The sequence below is a fragment of the Dama dama genome, chromosome 9 (assembly GCF_033118175.1).
Source record: "Dama dama isolate Ldn47 chromosome 9, ASM3311817v1, whole genome shotgun sequence".
In the NCBI taxonomy this organism is placed as follows: Eukaryota; Metazoa; Chordata; class Mammalia; order Artiodactyla; family Cervidae; genus Dama; species Dama dama.
In genome coordinates, this window is record NC_083689.1 from 10408695 (window position 1) to 10430790 (window position 22096).

General features: G+C 54.6%; 1 protein-coding gene across 10 annotated transcripts in view; it reads right to left on the reverse strand.

Moving 5' to 3' along the window:
- MYO9B (myosin IXB) overlaps positions 1 to 22096 on the reverse strand; it is a 109092-nt gene that overhangs the window by 11783 nt on the left and 75213 nt on the right. For 5 of the 10 annotated variants that reach the window (XM_061149922.1, XM_061149923.1, XM_061149925.1 and 2 more), the window contains 15 exons: positions 20401 to 20542; positions 19866 to 20070; positions 18472 to 18553; positions 17116 to 17205; positions 15571 to 15684; positions 14161 to 14200; positions 12975 to 13097; positions 11465 to 11545; positions 9282 to 9392; positions 7286 to 7408; positions 6011 to 6160; positions 5759 to 5925; positions 3934 to 4839; positions 2738 to 2810; positions 2443 to 2561 (listed from right to left, as the gene is read on the reverse strand). In XM_061149922.1, coding sequence (XP_061005905.1) covers positions 2443 to 2561; positions 2738 to 2810; positions 3934 to 4839; positions 5759 to 5925; positions 6011 to 6160; positions 7286 to 7408; positions 9282 to 9392; positions 11465 to 11545; positions 12975 to 13097; positions 14161 to 14200; positions 15571 to 15684; positions 17116 to 17205; positions 18472 to 18553; positions 19866 to 20070; positions 20401 to 20542 — 2526 coding nt within the window. The remainder of the gene's footprint in view (positions 1 to 2442; positions 2562 to 2737; positions 2811 to 3933; positions 4840 to 5758; positions 5926 to 6010; positions 6161 to 7285; positions 7409 to 9281; positions 9393 to 11464; positions 11546 to 12974; positions 13098 to 14160; positions 14201 to 15570; positions 15685 to 17115; positions 17206 to 18471; positions 18554 to 19865; positions 20071 to 20400; positions 20543 to 22096) is intronic. The other 5 variants (XM_061149928.1, XM_061149926.1, XM_061149924.1 and 2 more) reach the window with 4 other exon arrangements.

The window sequence follows — 22096 nt, forward strand, 5'->3', positions numbered from 1 at the left end:
TGGGCTGGTGGTTAAGAATCTGCCTTTAGGTGCAGGGGATGTGGGTTCTATCCCTGGGTGGGGAACCAAGATCCTGCGTGCCTCAGGGCAGCTGAGTCCACTTGCTGCAGCTACTGAGCCCTCATGCTCTGGAGCCCTTAAGCCACAACTAGGGAAGGTCATGTGCCACAGCAAAGAGCCTGCACAGCAAAAGAGAGAGAAAAAAACCACACCCCTCTCCTCCCTCCCCCAAGATAATTCTATGGGCACAAGGGTTTTACTGGGGGGGACTCAAAGAATAAACCCAAAATCATATACTATGGATACTGGATATGTGATGGGGTGAATGATGACCACCCGCCAAAGATTTGTTCATGTGCTAACCCTCAGGGCCTATGAGCATGACCTCATCTGGGAAAAGGGTCTTTATGGATATGACTAAATGCTATGGACTGAATGTGTCCTCCTAAATCTGTATGAAAATGAAAGTGAAGTCACTCAGTCATGTCTGACTCTATGCAACCCCGTGGACTGTAGCCTACCAGGCTCCTCCATCCATAGGATTCTCCAGGCAAGAATACTGGAGTAGGTTGCCATTTCCTTCTCCAATCTGTATACTGAAGCCTAACTCCCAGTGTGATGGTGTTAGAGATGGTGTGATAGTTTGGGAGGTAATTAGGTCACAAGGGTGGGGCCCTCATGAATGGGATTAGTGCCCTTTTAAGAGACCCCAGAGAGCTCCCTTGCCACTTCCTCCATGTGAGGATGCTGTGAGAAGGCCTCTATGAACCAGATACCAAATCTGCTGGCACCTTGATCTTGGACTTCCAGCCTCCAGCTCAGTCTGTGGTGTTTTGTTACAGCGGCCTGCGTGGACTAAGACACTGAACAAAGGATCTTAAGATTCTGAGTCATTCTGGATTACCCATATGGGCTCTGAAGCCAGTGACAAGTTGTCTTCATAAGAGACAGAAAGGGACTTCCCTGGTGGCTCAGTGGTAAAGAATCTGCCTTCCAATGCAGGGGACGCAGGTTTGATCCCTGGCTGGGGAACTAAGATTCCACATGCCTCATGAAAACCAAGCCCATGCACTCTAACTACTGAGCCTGCACATAGCAACCAAGACCCAGCATAGCCAGAAAAGAGAAGAAACAGGGGAGAGGCGAAGAATGTCACGTGAAGATGGAGGCTGAGAGTGGGGGAGGGGGTGCAGCCACAAGCCAAGGACTGCCTGCAGCCCCCAGAATCTGGAAGAGGCAAGGAGGGGTCCCTCTTTGAGATTCTCTGGAGGGACACACGGCCCTGCGCACACCCTGATTTCACACTTCCGGCCTGCAGAAACACGAGAGAGTAAATTCCTATTGTCTGAAGCTGCCCTGTTTGCGGCACTTTGTTTTGGCGGTGGGGGTCTCCCCAAAGTGGGGGGGCTCTCTCTTCCCGCTGCAGTCTACTCCTCGCTATCCTCAGGCTTCCATTCGGTGTTTGGATCAAGGCTCCCCTGTCCCAGAGCCCCACCCCTCTGCTCTCTGAACCAGCTACATCTCCGTGGCAGGGACTTTTTGGGGATAAAGCTGTGACCCAGACTTTGCGATTCAAAGACCTGGACCTGACGTGGGGATCGGGGTGCTGGGAGCTGGTAATGATTCCGTTTGTGTGTGCTGAATCGCTTTGGTCGTGTCCCACTCTGCGACTCTATGGACTGTAGCCCACCAGGTTCCTCTGCCCCTGGGATTCTCGAGGCAAGAATATTGGAGTGGGTTGCCATGCCCTCCTCCACGGGATCTTCCCAACCCAGGGACTGAGCCTGAGTCTCTTATGTCTCCTGAACTAGCAGGTGGGTTCTTTACCACTGGTGCAACCTGGGAAGCCCGGTAATGATTCCACAAATGGCCAAAGGGACATTGCCTGTGGCCTCAGCGGAGGTGACCCACACTGGCTCCAGGCTTCAACGGGAATCATTTCACCCTGATGCTGCAACAATCTGTGCCCCATGTGGTCTCTCCTTATGGAAATGCTAAGCAAATGCCCCCCAACTGCGCTTCCTTTTCTTTTTTTTCAGTTCTACCAGTTTATTGCTACCAACCCATCTCCCTCCACCTCGTGCACACATGCTCAGTCATGTAACCCCATGGGCTGAAGCCCGCCAGGCTCCTCTGTCCATGGCCTTTTCCAGGCAAGAATACTGGAGTGGGTTGCCACTTCCTTCTCCAGGCCAACTGCGCTTCCTAAGTGCAACTGGCTTATGGGAATCCCCTGGTGGCCCAGTGGTGAGGACTCGGCACCTTCATTGCTGAGGGGTCAGAGATTATCCCTGGTCAGCGCACTAGGAGCCCGCACACCGAGTGGCCAAAAAAAGCAGCAGCAGCAAGAGTGGGATTGGCTTAGGAGATTAGACTGCTCTGGGACTGAAGGCCCTGGACACCCCGGGTGTACCCAAGCCCACCCCCAAACCCTACACCTACTTAGAATCGGCAGAGCCTGGGGATAGGCTGGCGTCTGTTCCTGAGGCTGCGTCGGCCGACTTCTTCTTCTGGATGGCCAGCTTCTTTGTGATGGGCTCCCCATCTGTTTCGGCAGAAGGCTGTAGGGGAGTGGGGTCAGGTGAGCAGAGGCAGGTGGCCTTGCTAGAGGGAAAGCAGGGATTCTCCCCGTGCCGCCGCGCCTTCTATCCACCGTTCGCTTCTGGTGGTACCGGGGCAGCTGAAATGGAAGTGGGCTCGGACCCTCAGGGGTAGGAACCGCTGCCTGAAGCTTTACCTGAGTCTTGGTCTGGGATGGGGACAGGAGGAGCTTGGAGACGTCACTCGTGGAAAAGGAAACGCGCCTCTCCCTGTGAGATCACAGAAATGTGGTTTTTACTGACAAGGGTGAGCAGGAGACATCTGGGGTTGCCAGGACTGGGGGAGGGGTGGTGCTCCTGCATCTGGTGCGGGGAAACCGGGGATGCTGCTCTGTACCTCACAGTGTTCGGGACGGCCCCCACCACAGAGATGGAGCCAGCCCCAGGGGCCTGTCATATGGAGGCCAAGAAAGCCTGTCCGAGCAGAAGGTTTGTCTTTCTCCACCTCTTCTTTCCTTTGGAGAAGCTAGCCTCTGCGACAAGGGGCTGGGTCTTGGAGTCACTGATATTTAGCTTACTAGGGGTCCAGGGTCTACAGTTTTTTCCAGGAGCCACATATGGACGTGAAAGTTGGACCGTAAAGAACGCTGGCACTGAAGAATGGATGCTTTTAACTGTGGTGTTCAAGAAGACTCCTGAGAGTCCCTTGGACAGCAAGGAGATCAAACCTGTTAATCTTAAAGGAAATCAACCTTGGATATTCACTGGAAGGACTGATACTGAAGCTCCAATACTTTGGCCATGTGACGTGAAGAACCAAAGCATTGAAAAAGACCCTGATGCTGGGAAAGATTGAGGGCAGGAGGAGAAGGGGGCAACAGAGGATGAGATGGCTGGACGGCATCACCGACTCAATGGACATGAGTTTGAGCAAACTCTGGGAGATGGTGAAGGACAGGGAAGCCTGGTGAGGTGCAGTCCATGGGGCCGTGAAGAATCGGCCACAACTTAGCAAATGAACAAGAAGAAGGCGTCCAGGTGTGTCGAGAGCTCCTCCTTCAACCTCTACATGTATGTGCGCAATCACCCCTACCCGTTGATGAGGAAACTGAGGTCCAGGCAGGCTGGAGGGGGGGAACCTCAACCCGAGGCCCGCCCCCCACAAGGCTGCAGGCTTTCTGTGTGAGTAGGGATCATTCGGGCAGGGGCTTCGTCTTTCCCAAACTTCCCTCGGGTGCCCTGCTTCCCTGGGGCTGCTGCCCACCCGGTGTCGGCTCTCGGCACTGAACCGCACGTGTTTCTGAGACGCAGGATGCTGGGCACGGCTGTGCAGCCACCCCCCCTCCCCCGGCAGCCCCAGCCCTCGCTCGGACAAAGGCGGGTGCAGGCTTACTCTGTGGGCGTGAGGGTGGTCCCCACGGCCCGGTGCCGCTCGCTGAGGTCCAGAGACTGACTCAGCATGGAGCTGCTGCCCGCGGTCATCAGCTTCTTGCCCCGCCACATCTCCACGGCGTTGGCCAGCCGCTCAGTGTCAGGGTCCCGGTACCGCTGAATCTGCGTGGAGCCTCCAGGACTGCTGGGCCTTTCCTGGGCCCTGGGGCTGATCCCTGGCTTGCTCTTGTCCTTGGGGGTCTCTGGGGTGGCACTGGGTTCCGGCATGGCGACCCTGCTGTCCAGGGCCAGGCTGGTGGGTCGTTCCTCGTGGCCGGGCCTGGGGCTCCCGGCCTGGGCTTCTCCCGAGTCCGGGCTGCTTGGCGTGGCCTGTGGAGGCACCTGAGGCTGCTTCTTGGGGGCCGCCATCTCCATCTCAGTCCTGGCATCCGAAGGGCTTTCATCTTCCCTGCCCTCCTTTCCGTCTTCTGGGAGGCTCTCCTCTGACCCTGGGACCGCCTTTCCAGAAGGTTCTCTGAGGGCGAGCTCGTCCTTGCAGGACTGGATGTGCTTGTTCTGGAGCTTCACGTGCTCCAGCCCCCGCTGTCGCCGTGACTCACGCTTCTCCCGGCTGCGGGGCACTTTCTCGCGACCGTCAGCTGTGTGTTTCTGGGTTGGGGGTGCCTTCTCCACGCTCGGGACCTCCTTCTCAGGTTGGCAGCTCTCGGCTGGGGGAGCCCCATCGCTGGGCCACACCTCGGGCTCCAGGTCCAAAGGCTCACCCTCCGTGGAGGGTTCTAGGCCCTGCTCAGGTTCTGGCCCAGCTGCCTGGGCCAGCTCGGCCTCGGCGGTTTCCTCCTTCGCGGCTTGCTCGGCTTCCCTCTCCTTCTCTTCAGCCTTCTGCTTCTCCTCCACCATCTGGCTGAAGCTGGTGGGGCAGGGGAGGAAAGGAGGTGGGTTCAGGAGCAAACCCACCCAGGGTATTGGGGAGCCCTGTTCCACCTGCAGGTACAGGGTTGGGGGGCCAGGCTCCCCCTCTGCCAAGAGGTGAGACCCTGGCCCCCAGAGATGCTTCTGGAAAGGTGGGCCCATCCTCAGCCAGCAAAGGGGGAGACAGGGAATAGCCTCATGTTGTCATAGGCACTGCTGCCTAACGGGTTCAGTGGAAAAACTGAGAAGTGCTGGTTGCTCAGTCGGGTCCGACTTTATGGACTGTACCCCATGGACTGTAGCCTGCCAGGCTCCTCTGTCCGTGGGATTCTCCAGGCAAGAATACTGGAGTGGGTAGTCATTTCTTTCTCCAGGGTATCTTCCTGACCCAGGGATCGAACCTGGGTCTCCTGCACTGCAGGAACTCTTTACCGTCTGAGTCATCAGGGTCAGGGGGAACTTCACTAGGTTTGTTGCAGGAGGGATCTGTTCAGAACTCCCTGAATTCCTCTGGGGTCCCTGGCCGGGTGGACTCCCCGTGAGTGGGGACAAGGAGGCCCCCTGAGGGTTGGTCCCGGTGGCCTGAACCCTCTGAGTCCTGGTGTTCTGCTCAGTGGCTGGGGGTGGGCAGGTGCAGTGGGAGGGGGGCGGGGGGTCCTCTGGCAGAGACTGAGTGCCACCAATGGTGACCTGGGGTTGCCACAGGTGCCACCTACCAGCCCTGGAGTGTCTCTCTGGGGCCCAGTGTGTCTAGACTGGCTAGACGCCTGCCAGCCCCTCCTCGGCCTCCCTGCATCCAGACAGGGACATCCTGACAGCTCTGCCGGCCAGGTGCTATCTCAGGTAGCACTTGAGTGTTGAGTGGGTGGAATGTTCTGGGGGGTTGGGTGGGGGGTGCTCGGTCCCATTCTGCTCACCTCTTGCGCTGTAGGTGCCCCCGGCAGAGGCTCTGGAGGCGGATGATGCTCTGTCTCTGGCGCCGGTAGGCTGCCCGCTGCCGGTAGCCCCTCCACGCGGCCTGGAGGAACACGGCCGCCTGAGTCCTCTCCAGTGCCCGGCGGACGCGGTAGGACCTCCAGCAGGCCTGAGAGTGGAGGGGGTGTTCAGGGGCTGGGTGCGCGTGACCCTGGCCACCCTCGCGCCCCGCCCCGCGGGCCCCCCCGGGGCACCTGGATGATGATGGCCGCCCGCCGCGTCTGCAGGAAGTGCCTGCGCTCCAGCACCATCCGGAACCAGCTCTGCAGCAGCAGGATCTTCCGCACGACCTCTCGGTGCAGTGTCTCCTGCAGGGCCTGCCGCTCGGTCTCCTTCAGGAAGACCTGGGGGCGGGCACGGGACGGGTCAGCGAGGCCTCCAGCACCCCTGCACTCAGGTCTGCTCAGCCCACTTGGTAGTGAGCGAGGCCGAGCTGGTGTACTGACTACTGACCTGACCAAGAGGAGCTTTAAAAAAAAAAATACACATTGAGATAGAATTCCCATAACATAAAATGAACCATTTAAAGTGAATAATTTGGTGGCACTTAGTACTTTCATGATATCGTGTAGCTGTCACCTCTATCCGGCTATGAAACATGTCATCACTCCCAAGGGAAACTCTGTATCTGTTAGTAGTCACTTCCTAATCCCCCTCCCTCAGGCCCTGGCAACCCTTAATCTGCTTTGTCTTATTTTTAAAATTTTGTGGGGGGAGGTCACATCACATAGCATGTTGGATCTTAGTCCCTGAACCAGGATTGAACCTGCATCCCTGGCATTGGAAGTGCAGAGTCTTAACCACTGGACCACCAGGGAAGCCCCAGCTTTCCGTTTTTATCAATTTACCTGTTCTGGACGTTTCATATAAACTGGATCATACGCTATAGGACCTTTGGTACCTGGCTTCTTCCATTCAGCGTAACATTTTCAAGGTTCATCCACGTAAGTGTGTATCAGAGCTGAATAAGATTCCACTATGTGAGTGGCCCACGTTTTATTTATCCATCATCTGTTCATGGACACAGGGGCTATTTCTACCCTTTGGCAGTTGTGACTAGAAGTGTGCTGCTAGGAATGTACACGTACTAGGATTCGTTTGCACATGTTTTCAGTTCTTTTGGGTTTATATCTAGGAGAGGAAATGTTGGGTCACGTGGTAACTCTACATGATTAACTTGCTGGGGAGCTGTGCGCCATTACAAAGGTTTCTGACCAGTCCCTTGGACACCCTGTGCTATGGTATGATGGCTCCTAGCCTACAAATGAGAAACTGAGAAACTGATGCCTGAGCCCCACACCTTAGGTCTGTCCCTCTGCTTTCCAGGAAGAAATAACGTGCTGCACCCCAAGAAATGTACTTCCTCAGCAGAGCCCTCATTTTCCAGGGAGTGGCGTGGGCTGTGAGAGGACCCCATGTGGAGTGGAAGACATGGGTACAAGGGCCCTCCGAGGGCTGCGATTGCTGACCTTGGTCTTGCCGATCTGGTAGCTCCTCTTGTCTATGTCCATCTTCTCCAGCAGGGCAGAGATGACCTCCCTGCAGGGCTGGGCATTCTTAGGGAGAAGCACCTGGAACTGCTCCGTGAAATCCTGGGTGATTTTGGGTAAGAAAGGAGAATCTATGTGAGGGTTTCTGCCACCAGGAAGAGCAGGGCTCTAGCAACTCCCTGGTCAAGTCATTTCCGAAGCCAAAACTTGGATCGATGTGAATAGTGTTGACAAAACTAAGGTCTGGGACTTTCTGAAACAGTCTGAAGCTTAAGAAAGACTGTCGCAGACACAGAGCACTGGATCTTTCAGTCGATGGGAGAGGGACCATCACGAGGACCTGCTGGCTGCTGGCGTTGTTGGCGGACAGCCAGAAGATGAAGCTGACCTTGGGGGGCTCACAGTCTGTGATTCATTAGAGGCCTGAACCGTGGCTGGAGGTATGCCTTTTTTTCACTGCATGGCATGTGGGATCTGAGTTTCCTGACCAGGGGTTGAATCTGCATCCCCTGCAGTAGAAGAGCAGCATCCTAACTACTGGACCTCTGGGAAAATTCCCAAGGTATGCCCCCTGACCTTTTTTTGGCCATGCTGTGCCACGAGATGCTATGTCCCCAGTCAGGGATCAAGCCTGTGCCCCCTGCATTGGGAGCATGGAGTCTTAACCCCTGGACCATCAAAGAAGTCCTGGTATGCCCTTTTTAAGTGAACAGTTATGCTGAATTTTTAATAGCCAATCATGAGTGAAACACACCAGCATTTTCTCCCTTTCTGGTAATGTGCCTTTCCTATTGATGCAGATCAGAAAGATGATATTCCCATCTCTGTGGATGAGAAGGGGAGGCATGCCACAATGCAGCCACGTACCTGAGGCCATGCGGGTAACCCTGGAATGGGGATCAGGCGCTTCCAGCTCTCGGCTCAGGCCCAGTGCTCACTCAAGCACTGCACGGCTGCTGCCAGCTCCCCACATAAGCCAAGGCTTCTCCACCTGGGCTATGCTACCCCCTGGGGATGTCTGGTGTTAAATGGAGACATCTTGGGTTGTCAGAACTCAGGGGAATAGTGTTCCTGGCATCGTGTGGGTGGAGGCCAGGGATGCTACTCAATACACAATGGTGCACAGGGTGGCCCTCGCCGCAGAGCCATGACCCAGCCCCAACTGTCAATGGTGACATAGTGGAGAATCTGTTGAAATTTGGTCTTCACAAATTTGGGGTTACTAGTGAGTCTCTGTGTTTCTAGAAAGCCCTGAAGTCATCATTTCCTTGGGTCTCAGTTTCCATACTGAGAAAATAGGAACCAGGGCCCCCTTGCGGCTGGTTGGCAGAATAAAAGAGCTGGGTATAAAAGTGTCTATTATAAGCACAGAGACAAGCCCATATCTTGTAATAACCTGTAATGGAAAATAATTTGAAAAATAATACATGTGTATACGTATAACTGAATCACCTTGCTGTGTACCTGAAACACTGTAAATCAACTGTACTTCAATAAAACATATATATTAAGAAAAAAATAAAGATTGGAGAAAGAAAAACAAGTGCCTGTTATAGAAAATGCTCAATAAAGGGCCAAGTTACACAGGGATCTGCTTGTGTGGCTCCCTCTTCCCTGTTCGGTTTAACACGCCGCCTGTGAGCAACTAGGCACCAGCCCCGCCTACGATGAGAAGGAACAATCCGGTACAAATACCAACAGTTATTATTGTTAGTTGCTTAGCCGTGTCCGACTTTTTTGTAGACCCCCGTGGACTTCAGCCTGCCAGGCTCATCTGTCCATGAGATTTCCCAGGCAAGAATACTGGAGTCGATTGCCATTTCCTTCTCCAGGGGATCTTCCCTACTCAGGGATCAGTATCAGGGTGGAGAAACTCTGGTGGAAAGTAACCTGCCAGGCTCAGGCCCCAGAGAAGTGTTCTCCCTGGAGGTGGTCAGTGTCCAGACAGCCACACGCGTGCATGAATGCGTCCTACCTGGAACGTGTACTTGGCGCTGTAGCCTGACCTCCGGATCCGCACGGTCTCCAGCATGCCCGTGTAACGCAGCTGCTGCAGCACCAGCTCATCATCGAAACACAGCTCTTTCTGAAACGGGATTGAGTGATCAGGGAAGACGTCTGCAGGTGGCGGGGGACAGGCAGCCCCGGGAGGGGGTGCTGACTCCCACGTGACTGCCATCCCTCTGGACTACAGATACGGATGCAGTCAGTGCACACCCATGGGCCGGGGCTGGTCTGGGAATTGTTCCCAGCCTGGCAGCTGTGGGCACCTGGTTTTTTTTCTTTGCTCCAGTCATGCTTTTTGCAATAAAGAGGTAGGGCTGCTCAGCAGAGACACCCGAGGCATTCATCTCTTCTAGGAAACATGGCATCTGATCTACTCTATTCCCTGTTGTCCGGCAGACAGATACTACTTCTCACTGCCTAACTTAAGATAAATTTGTGCAAAGATTTATTTCCTAAAGGTCCCTTCCCAAACCTGTGCTGGACTCATATTCTGTGCCAGGTATCAGGATGAGTACTGGGGATCCAGCAGAAAGAACACATGGCTGGGCCGCGGGAGGTGTTACAGGAGAGGGGACCCTGGACCAAGTCCTGAGAGCTGAGAAGAGGACAGGTAGGGGAGGAGGGCCGCAAGCAGCTAGGTGAAGACCCAGAGGAGAAAGGGGAGCCCAAGCCATGGACAGGTATGCAGGGAGGTGCTTGCTGCTGGAGGGTTGGGGGTGAGGGAGAGGAGAGGCTGAAACAAGCTGGGTTCAGTGAGCTTCCAGCCCAGAGCTCAGCGGCCTGGACTCCGTGCTGGTGCATGTTATTTTAAGGGAAGGGAAAGGCATGAGGCAAAGGATGTCATGGCAGGACTGGAGGTGCTTCTGGTATCTGGTGGGCTCCCCAAGACTGGAGAGAATGCTACTCAATACCCTAAAGAGCACAGGACAGATGCTCAACAGCAAAGAGTAAGCTGTGGGTATGGCTCTTGCCCAGAGCAGGTGTTGGAGTGTTTTCTGAGTTGTCCAATGTTGAGGCAAAATCCAAACAGGTGGGGAAAGTGGGTCTGATTCTGCAGCTGGTGGAAGGTGGGGGCGGGGACAGGAACTGCTGAGCTGCCATCCCTGGGGGACCAGGAATGGGGTGAGGGAGGAGGAGAGAGCCTGAGTCCAGGTCCTCGCCGGGTGATGGAAGCCTTGGCGCCTGGCAGGGCCAAGCTGGGCTCTGGAGGTCAGTGGAACATCCCAGGAGCAGGGAAGAGGAACAGAAGCAGGAAGAGTAGAGACAGACAGCGTGGGCTGTCACCAGGATGTCCTTGCTCAGAGATCCGCTCGTGCCCGGCAGAGAGCCCAGGTCCTGAATGGCTCCAGCAAAGTTCTCGAGGGCACAGAACTGCCAGTGGACCTTTGGGGTGAGCAAAGCCTGGCAGCAGGGGCTGAACTGGCTGCTGAGGCCCCCACTGGTGCTGTCTTCCCAGAAAGTTCAGGACGAGCAGCAGGCTCTGGGCTCCTGTTTTCTGACCTCAGCCTCTCCCATCTGGCACATTTTCTGCGCTGACTGCTTTGGGGATATAGTTGAAGAGCACCCTGACCTGTCCGTCCTCAAGCCAAATTTCTCTGGAGCCCCTCCATGTTCCAGTACACGCATGAATACTCAGTTGCTTCAGTCATGTCTGACTCTGTGACCCTCCAGACTGTGGCCCACCAGGCTCCTCTGTCCATGGGTTTCTCCAGGCTAGAATACTGGAGTGGGTTTCCATGCCTTCCTCCAGGGGATCTTCCCAACCCAGGGATTGAACCTGCGTCTCTTGCATTGCAGATGGATTCCCTACCGCTGAGCCACCGGGGAATCCCCAGTGTTCCAGAGGATGTCTCTCTGTTCCTAGCTGGTCACTAGATGGCCCTGGCTGCCTCCTGATGATCCCTGCCACCCCTGGCTGGCTAGAGCACACTTTTAAAATACGTGTCAAAGGAGGCCAGGAACCCTGGCTGGTAGCAGAACCAGCCTCCTCCAGTCCCCAAAATCTGTGTGGACACTTGCTTCCTCCAGGACTCTTGACCACCCCTCCTGACTCCCAGCACTCCCCCACCCCTAGACACACCATAACACTCCCTGCCAGTCTCCAGACCTGGGCTTGGCTTTCGCCGCCCCAGAGATGGGGGAGCCCCTTACCTTCTCGGCGTTGGAGCGGATGCAGCGGATAAAGAAGGGCTCTGCGTTCCCCAGTGCCTCCAGGAGCTTATTCAGGGAAGTCTGAGGAGACAGAGGGGGGAAGGTGTTGAGCTGGGACCCCCTTGGGGGAACGTCCCTCAAGGGAAGGGGATCCAGGTCACCTTCCTGCATCAACGGGGGTGTATCTGTGCTGACAGGGAACAGGGGAGGCTGCAGCAGGAGGCTGTGCTACCCCAGAGGGTCCCCAAGGGAGCTGTGGGTCCCCATGGCCGAGGGCAGCCATGTTTCTGTATCAGGTGAAAGGGGAGGGGAAGGTGGTGGAACCAGATTAACTCTTTCTAGGGATTTAAATCACATGTCAAAGGAGGCCAAGAACCCAGGTTAGTAACAGAACCCGTCTCCTCCTGCTCCCACAGAAATGTCAGCACCAGCTGGCGGCCACCCTCTTATCAGAGGTTGAGCTCTGTAGGGCCTCACTTCCGAGTGCCTAAATTCTAAGAATCCCAAACTGTTCCTTTTGTTCCTTCAGCCTTAGAGGTACAAGCTCCTGCCCATGGTTACTACCTCAATGTTCCTTCTCTGTTCCCCTTCTGCCTTCTCAGTCCTCTAGTACCTGTTTAACCAGTACCATACATTAAATTCTCTGATTAAAAAAAAAAAAAAGTCAGCCTCAGAAGGGATCATGGTTGTAGTGATTTTGGTCTCTGGCCTGCTATTTACAAAAGGGTATTGTGGGAGTTCCTAAATGATGTATATATATATATATATAAAAGCTGAAGTGGAAACAAAAGACTTAGATTGTGGAGAATGGGAAGGAACAGAAAAGTTAATGGTGAGAGCCCGCCGCCATTTGTTGTTTAGTTGCTAACTCATGTCCGACCCTTGCGACCCCATCAACTGTAGCCCACTGGGCTCCTCTGTCCATGGAATTTTCCAGGCAAGAATACTGGAGTGGGTTGCCATTTCCTCCTACAGGGGATCTTCCTGACCCAGGGATTCAACCTGCATCTCCCTGCATTGGCAGGTGGGTTCTTTACCACTGAGCCACCAGAGAAGCCCTCACTGGCCACTGGACCCCACTGAGAAAAGAAATAAGTGTCCCTGAGCTTCCTGGCAACCAGGGAAAAAAGGGAAATGTGATCTAGGGACACAGTTCAGCGTTCACATTAACTCACACGCTGACTCATGACTCTTTTGAGTTGGTGGTTCTCCACCAAGGGTGACTGTATTCCCCCAGGGAGCCTTGGCACTATCTGGAGACATTTTGGTAGTCATGTCTGGACAATGCTACCAGCGTCTGGTGGGTGGAGGCCAGCAATGTTGCTCAATGCCCCACAACACACAGGATGGCCCTCACCATGGAGAATGACCCAACCCCAAATGGCAAACGGTGCTACAGTCAGGAACACTGGCGATAATGAGAAACTCCCTGTGCTAGGTTAGTTTTGGCCCAGCCACGTGAGTGCCAGGCAGAGCTCAGCACCCCCTTCCACGCCCCTGGGCCACCCACCTGGAACTGGGCACTGATGCTGGGCGGTTTCTTCTTCTTGTGCAGGTGTAGCAGGGACTTGGTAGTACGATCGTGCAGGGTCATACTGATGATCAGCTTCAGGGATTTGGAGTCCAGCAGGTTCTAGGACAGAATTGCAGGGTCTGGCCTGCCCTCCCAAAGCCCCAGGGTGCACTGGGAGGCATCTTGTGCAGCCCGAGAGCCGGGACAATGCCCCCTGGGGTGGCAGCTCTTAGGCTCAGTCTGGGGGCTGTGCTGTCAGAGACGGGGTTGGGGCGGGAGGGCCTGGCGGGCAGCGGTGGTGACCTGACTGGGGGACTGAGCCCGAGCTGCAACCTGTGGATGGTGCCGCCTCCGAGAGGGCCGATTACGGCCACTAGTGGCCTGAGTGCCCAGAAATCAAGCGCTACGGAGTGCTGGCTTCCCTCCGTGCAGCTCGAGGCATGCCAAGCACCCAATGTTGCTGTGAGTGCTCACCCGGCCGGCCCTCCCGTGGGCCAACCGTCACTGTCGATAGAAGGTGGGGGGCTAGTGCTGTCCCACCTGCTGGCCAGACTGAATGGACTGGGCGGCTGCTCTCGCTTTCTAATTTCAGAATCGCTCAGCACGCTGTACGTGGAGACAAGACAGGGCGCCTAGGTGTGCAGCCAAGGCTGGCTGCTGGGGTCTAGGCTGCCAGCGATGCACGGCTGCCCCCTTCCCAACAGGACCACCCTGGCTGACAGGCCTCCTCTCCCTGGATGCTCAGGCACTGACGAGCCCATCCCACCCTATTGGAGTTGGCTCACAGCTAAAGACACCCAACGTGGGGATATGATAGGAGGGTGCCATCGCCTCTTGGTGAGGTAAGCTCTGAGGTACGGCTGACACTCCTGGGTTCCCCGGGATCAGGCTGAACCCACTTCCTGGCCTCCCCCACCTCAGGTTTCTCCTGGGACTTCCCCACTGTACACCATTTGTGCAGAGACCACATCACAGGTCCTGCTTCTAGAAAACCCAAACAAAGACCCCTCTGTGTCATTTCAACAGGAGACAGTTTTTTAGAGGGGGAAGGGGAGAGGGAAGGAAAGAGAAAGAATTAGAGAAGCTCGAGAAGGTAAAAGCCCCCGCCCCACCCCGCTTTCTAGAAACATGATGCGAGCCAGCTGCTCGCGAGGCGGTGTTGGGCGGTGTTGTGTGTGTTTACCTTTGGAATGATCTGCTTTTGTTTGATACCTTTACTTTTCCTGTCAAAATATTAAAAATGGTTTTGTGAACAGAAGGAACACAGTGTCTGGCTCTGGGTTAGTTTAGCAAGCCACGCCTTGCGGGTTAGATGGAGCGAGAACAGAGAGAGCGAGAGTCCGGAGGCACAAGTGCAACGAGGCCGCCGCCTCGCCAGGGACCCTGCACACGCCCCACTGGGCCAGCAGCTGCCCCTGAGGTGGCAGGGGCCCCTGGGTGTCTGGGGGGTGCTGCTGGATCTCACAGAATGACTGTGAGATGTCCCAAAGGGGGCTCCGAGGGACCCCATGCAGCCGGGTCTACCAGGTGTCCCAGCTCTACTTGCTACATGCTAGGAAACACCAAAGCAGTCCAAAGACCCTTCTGGGGCCCCTGCCCTGGTGGCTGGTTCAGGGGTCTGTCTCTCAAAGAACTGAGATAGGGCCTGGGTGTATGGGTGACTTAAGGACTTGAACTGGCAGCAGGTTAAAAACAAAAGCTGATTTTTTTGGCCGAGGCGGCGGGGGGGGGCCACCCGCACATTCTTAGATACTTAATGGAATCTTGCAGACAAGAAAAAATTTTTTAAAGAAATTGCAGCCTGGGAAGTTTCTAAGACCTGCTGAGGAAATGGTTCCCTGCAGATCTGCCAGAGGCTTGGCTCTGAGGTTCTTTGTGTCATGTTTCACGTTTATCCCCGTGGGGTGGAATGAGGCATCATAAAAATGACTTTGCAAACAGGCATCACTGCAGGCACAAGCTTTGTTCTCCTCGGCCTGAGCCCTAAGCAGTTGCTGGTGCCCACAGGTTGAGGTGGCTGCCTGCTGGGTTGGAGGGTATGAAAACTGCTACCCCTGCTTTGCAGACAGAGGGTGAATGCTCACAGCACTCAGGTCATACAGTGATAAGGGGGGGTCCAAATCTCATCTATGTGACTTCCGGCCCTTTCTACTGCATCACACCCACAAAGCAGGGTCATGGGATGCACAGAGGTCCTCAAGATGGCACACCCTGCCTCTGAGGCTTCTTTATAAGCTCATAGTGGCAAAGGTTGGGGCGGGGGGAAGCAAGCCTTGCTCGGCAGGTTTGGGGGCAGAAAATCAGCTGCTTCGTGGCAGGAGCGTTCCTGGGAAGCTGTGCTGGACACTGGGGGGCTGGCGAGGATTTGGGTCAGGGTGCAGACACTAGGACGGGAGTATGACGAGGACCACTTAGCGACGGCTGGCGTGAGAACAGAACCACAAGACAGCGCGGCATGGACAGCGGCTCATTCAGTGTTATGGGAAGCCCCTGTAGGCGGGGGGTCGGGCGGGGGTGGGGTGTCTGGGGCGGGGAGGCGCTCGTTGCACTTGTGGGGGAGAGGGGGATGCCCACAACCTTGGGGGGGACTCACGGGATGAAGGTGCGGGGTTTCTGGAGCCGATTGAGGGACTGGAGAAGCTTACGGGGGTCGTCACCCTGCCAGGGCAATCCTTTGATACTCCGGATGATTTGGTCATGCAAATCGCTGGGGGGGGAGGGGGTGCAGTGACAGAGAGAAGATGGGGTTAGAGCAGTGGGCCCGCCACCTCGGGGTCCCTGGCACGGTCGGGACCGTCTCCAGGCCACTGGAGCCAAAACATGCAACCTGGGGAAGGGCTGAAGGCTGCCGCCCCTCCCTCCTGCACGGAGAAGTCAGGGCTCGGCCACCCCAAGGAGGGTCTGCCCTCCTCCGGCGGTGGGGGAGGGGCTGGGGACACGTGGGGCTGAACAGAATTTGCAACAGGGCATCTCGGATCACTGGAAAAGGCCTCGTGTTTGAGCCTGTTGGAGTCTATGGAAAGCACCCACGGGCCACTGAAAACAGGAGACCCGGGAGGGTTCTGTCGGAAGCAGATGGGTTTCTCGTGATGGTTCTGTGGCTACACGTCTGCCTCCTTGTCGGCTTCAAGAAATGCCTTGGGAGGAATGAAGTGGAACTCACACAGGGTTATAACTGGGGTGATGCTTGGTTGTTCCGACTGGGGTGGGGGCTTGACTGGCATCTGGAGGTGGGGGCCGGGGAGGCTGCCCCACTCCTTGCAGCACCCAGTACAGCCCCATCACAGCAGACGGCCCAGCAGAGCCCCAAGGGTGACGCTCTAGCTGAAGATACTCACCCCCCAGAATTCAACTTTATTAACTGTGTTCTGTTCAGTCACCGTGGGTTCAGGGCTGAGCAGACATTTTAGGTGTGAGAATGACAACGGCTTAGGGACAAAAATCAAATGTCCTAAAAATGGACATTTGCAAACAATTTCTTGACAGCAAATGTCTAGGGCAGAATGTCTAGAAATGAGGGAGTGATGACTGCAGCATGATCTGGGAGTTTGTCTCTCTTTTTAAAAAAAATTTCCTCATTCCAAGGGACTTCTCTGGTGGTCCAGGGACTAAGACTCCATGCTCCCAATGCAAGGGGTCCAGGTTTGATCCCTGGTCAAGGAACTAGATCCCACATGTTGCAACTAAGAACTGGTATGGTTAAGTAAATAAAAAGATTAAAAAAACACTTCTTCATTGCAGTTACCTGAATACATGTTTAAGCTCTGAGCAGTTGACCTGGGAAGACCCCGATCGGCAGCCCCTTGTCTGTGTTCCATGCACCATGCCCAGGGCCAGATGGCCGCACTTACCTCTGCTCCCTCACCCTCCAGGGAGGCACCGAGCAAAGACAACAGAGAGGTCACATGTCACCTCTCCACCCTGAGCGGTCAGCGCAGCGGCCAGCTCCCTACGATGACGGTGAAGCCCCTAGCTTCAGCCCACACCCCCCTGATCAGGCCAAATCTGGCGAGAGAGCCCCCTGGCTCACTGATCCCCTCTCTTCTGGCTCTGAACGCTGCGCTGAGCGCCTTGGGATGATGGCTCCTCGGGGCGTGCCTCCCTGGTCTCGGGTTCCAAGGCCCTTGCTTCTACTTACTTCTTGCTTTCATAGAAAGCAATGATGTCTTCAAAAGCGTTAATATCGAACTCCTCAGAGCCGTCAAATGAGAAATCTAGCATTGAGCAGCTGAAAGGGAGAATCTGTATAAACTAAATGTGCTTTTGTGGGTGGGACCTGTAGCCCCAGGGCCAGGCCTTGGGGAGACCGAGGGGGTCAGGGGCCACTCTGAAATAGGGGGCAGTGTTTTTCTTTTTTTTTCTCTCTTGTCTTCTTTGGGGTGAAAAAGCTTATTTAAAAATGCATCTTTTTTTTTTAAAAAAAGAAAAAAACCACAACATATCTCTTTATCAAAAGGGAGGGGACACAAGTATACCTATGGCTGATTCCTGTTGATGTTTAGCAGAAACCAACACAATACTATAAAGCAATTATCCTTCAATTAGGAAAAAAAAATCAAAATGTATCTTTTTGAAAGGAGGAAAATGACACACTGCCTTCAGACAAATGGCACAGGACCACTTACCTAGGAGCTATCTCTAACTCCACACGTAAGCTTTCATGGACCTCTTGAGGGGGGTTTTCTTACAAAGTGTTCAAAAAACAAAATGACTTTTTCATGTTTCAAAATTTAGGGGCTCGCTCCTTGGGAATTTTGCTGAGTCTTAAGAAAGAGCTTGGGAACTCCGCTGCCCCAGGGCCTTCACACCAGCTGTCCCCCCAGGTCAGCACACACTGCTTGCCTTGTCTGGGCCAACGAGTCCTGTCTCAGTGTAGCCTGCCTGGCTGGGCTCTCGCAGGCTGCCTGAAGAGTCCCTCCCCTGGCTTTGTCCTGGCCTCAGATGGCTATCAAGCATGACCTTTTATAGCCTGCCTTCCTAGAAGCACAAGCCTGCTCACTTTTACACTCAGTACCAACTGGGGTATCTGGAGGAACCCTGACCGTCACTAGGTGGCCACAGAACACCCCGTGTCGTCTGAGCAGCAATAACCCATCTGTATTTCTGACTGAGAGTAAAGTAACTTAGCAGATCGGTGTTTGGGACATCCTGGTCAGGCTAAGGGAGGAAGTGCTCTTAAATCAAGCTTGCTGCTCTGCGAGACAGGCAGCCTCTCAGCCCCGCCCACCAACGGTCACAACCGGCCCTGAAAAGGAGCCTTTGTAAACTGAGCCGCCCACATCCCCCAAAACAGATGATGCACGAGGTTGGCCTCTGTGTGCAGAAATGCGGCCACCAGATGCCGTTGCTTCTGGGTGTTTCTGATTCAAGCCGCTGCTGGGTTCCTTAATCAGGTCAACTCTGACCTGGGTTCAGGGTGTCGGGTTTCTGGCGCCGGTTTAAACAATGCCGCTGCCTACAGGCTTCGGCTGGGACAGATCAAGATCTCGCTCACCGGTAGACTTTTTCTGACGGGGTGCTGGCTCCTCTATGTAGTTCTCCCAGGTGACCTTGGGCACCAGAGCTGTCCAGACCTGCTGGGGAGACAGAGCACATGAAGTTTGGAGGAGAGGGTTGCTTGGAGCTGAAGGGCTTCTTAACTTTTCCACGGAGCCTGTGATTCTGACTTGAACCCAATTTAAAAAAAAGGAGGGGACCGGGTCAGGGGGGCGCTGACACTCAAATTTGGGCACAGCAGGGAACCATGAAATGTTCCATTTCCTCCCCAAACAGCACCATCTATTTCCTAAAACAGATGCCCTAGGACCTTTGCACATGCTGCCCGCCCCCATGGCCAGGCCACTCTGCCCGCCCTGTCTGGCCCAAACAGTACTGTCTCAATAGAGTGGCTTTAATCTTTCAATCCTCCTTTAATCAACACCCCACCCTTCCTAAAACGGAACCCTGGGGCTGGTATCTGGAGCTGAGTGATCCTGGGAGAGTCACTCAGCCCTTCCGGGTGTCAGGCTGTTCTCACAGAAAAACAGGAACACCCCCTCTTGCCTTGTGAGGATGAGCAGGTTAAATTAGATATCCCGCTACAAACCTTCTGTTTTGCATGATCAACAGGCTTGGGAGCTAATTTATGATAGCCAAGACATGAAAGCAACCTAAATATCTATTGACAGATGAATGGATAGGGAAGACGTGGTATAGTTATACAATGAAACGTGACTCAGCCATAAGGAAGAATGCAACAATGCTGACTGCAGCTACAAGGGCGGACCTAAAGATGATCACACTAAATGCAGTTACGTCAGACAAAGACAGATTTTATACAGTATCACTTACATGCGGCATCAGAAAAAATAACACAAACGAACTTCTGTACTAAACAGACTCACAGGCAAAGAAAACAAACCTGTGGTTACTGAGGGGAAAGGATGAGGAGAGGGATAAATTAGGAGTTTGGGATTAGCAGATACAAACTATTATATATGAAGGTAACCATAAAGCCCTCCTGTGTAGCACTGGGAGCTACAGTCAATATCTTGTAATAAACTATTGTGTGCTAAGTTGTTTCAGTGTGGCTGACTCTCTGACCCCATGGACTGTAGCCCACCAGGCTCCTCTGTCCATGGGATTCTCCAGGCAAGAATACTGGAGTGGGTTGCCACGCCCTCCTCCAGGGGGATCTACCCTACCCAGTGATGGAACCCGTATCTCTTACACCTCCTCTACTGGCAGGCAGGTTCTTTATCACTAGTGCGAAAGAAAAAGAAAAGTTTAGGGAACAAGACAGAAGTGCTGGTTGCACAACTCAGGACTGTGCTAAATGTGATGAAATTTTACACTGTGCAGTGGACTTTGAGCACCCCCTTCTCGACAGTGACACAGGGAGTCTCCTACCGGCAGCCTTTTCAGCTCTCTCGGCCCGCAGGCGCCCAGCCTCCCGGAGCACAGCCATGGCCTGGACGGCGGCCCGGAGCACCGCCCAGCGGAACACTGCCACGGGGTCCATGCCGATGAGCTCCCGCACGTAGGAGCTGTCACTGCCCCGCAGGAGGGCCACGATGTCTGGCCGCATGTAGTCCATGTTCTTCTCTCGGAAGTCCTGGCATGGTGAGGATGGGTAAGAAGGGTGGTGGGTGGTCCCTTGCTAGTGTCGGCCGAGGCCCTGGGGTCAGCTCGGGAAGGGCTGGGTGGGGAGCGGGGCCCATCTCCACGACCGAGAGGGGGTTCCTGCCCATGGGGCCCTCGAAAGCAGAGCCAGGGGTTTGACACTGGGTCTGAGAGCCCTGGAACCTCGCCCAGCAAAACCAGTAAAAGAGGAGGGAGGGAGCGAGCGCCTGAGGGAAGGGACCTCCAGGGCGGCCAGGGGTCCCCTTCCCGTCCCCCAAGTGGAGCGCAACCTGGTTGACAGTGGTGACAGACAGCTGCGTACCTTGATCTGATATTTCACCTTCCCTGCGAAGTGCTGGATGATGAAGGCCGGCTCCATGACGGGGGTGCCGACGAAGTATCTGTTGTCCTCGTGCTGCTGTTTGAACTTGGCCAGCAGAGTCTGGCTCGTGGCGTGCGGAAAGCTGGGAAGAGCACGGGAGACTTTTAACTGCAGGGACTGCAGCCGCTCACCTGCTCTGTGCTGTTGGCAGGTCGCAGGCCCTCTGTGGAGGAGGCGGGCGGGTGCTCGGGCTGCGGTGGCCTGGGCACAAGGCTGAGGGCAAAGTGATGCCCTCAGAGCTGGGAAGCAAAGTTGAAACAGGCAGAGCAGCCCAGTGACCCAGCCCTGGTGGTCCATGTAAACGTCTGGTCCAGGCAAGATCGTGACTGGGGCCCATCATGGGCAGTTCCTGGAATAATCCCAGGACAGGGGTGACTGCTGGTCTCAGGTGCATCTGTACCTGGGTGCTGTGTCTTGCAGTGAGTCTTGCCCATGCTCCCCTGTTAGAGGCAGGGGCTGGGAGACAGATGAAACAGGGAGGTGATCGGGGCCTGACTAAGGGAGCCGCTGTATCTGGCTATTTCAGCCTCCCAGGAAGGAAATGCCGCAGCCGGCTTTGGTATTCAGTTTGCGCCCTGCCTCACTGCAAACATGGGCAGCAAGGTATGCCTCTGAAACCCTGATGCCCAGGTTTCATGGCTTGACAGAGGGTAGAGGGGGAGACCCTGTAGCTATGAGGCACATCACTGCCAGGGTCAGGGTGTGGAGAGCAAGAGACCCATTCACTCGGTTGTGGAAATAAATAACATTTTCACACACTATTTTAGAAAATCCAATTCGAAGCCCCCCAAGCCCCCCTAAAATCATGATGAACTAAAACAATAAAATTTTATTTTTCTAAATCTTGATTTTTTTTTGCTCACCATGGACTTTTTTTTTTGCATCCGTTTTTATTTATTATTTGGCCATGTCCCAAAGCAGGTGGGGTCTTAGCTCCCCAACCAGGGATCGAACCTGTGCCCCCTGCATTGGAAGCACAGTCTTAACCACTGGACTGTTAGAGAGGTCCCCTAAAATAGCAAGATTTTAAACAAAGACAAATCCTATCAGACTCAGCCTGGCTCTGCCTTGAATGCCTTTCCCAGATTTGGCTCTGGGGAGTTTGGTGGGAGGGACAATTAACCCTTCCAAGTGCCCTGCTCCTTCCCTTATCTGAGCCGGTTTTCTCCCTGGATTCTGGCCGAGAATGGATGTGTCTGTCCTGGATGGGACTCGGTTTGAGGCAGGTGGTGAGCCCGATCCACCCCAGGCCTGAGGGGACTTTGGCAGCAAACGAGGGGCCTGATAAAAGTTGCTGATAAAAAAAACTTTCCAGTGGATAAGGATTCGCCTTGCAATGCAGGAGATGCACGTTCCATCCCTGGACAGGGAACAAAGATCCCATGTGCCGAGGAACAACTAAGCCTACGTGTCGCAACTACTGAGCCCTGGAGCCACAACTAGAGGGTCTGCACACCTCAACAAAAGACCCTACAGGATGCAACAAAGATCTCACATGCTGCAACTAGGACCCGACACGGTCAAAAGAAGCCCCAAACCCTCGAAGCATGTCTACACCCTGACACACTGACCCTGCGAATGTGGCCTTAGAGGCAATCAAGTCAAGATGAGCTCTTTAGGGGGGCTCTGCTGGCAG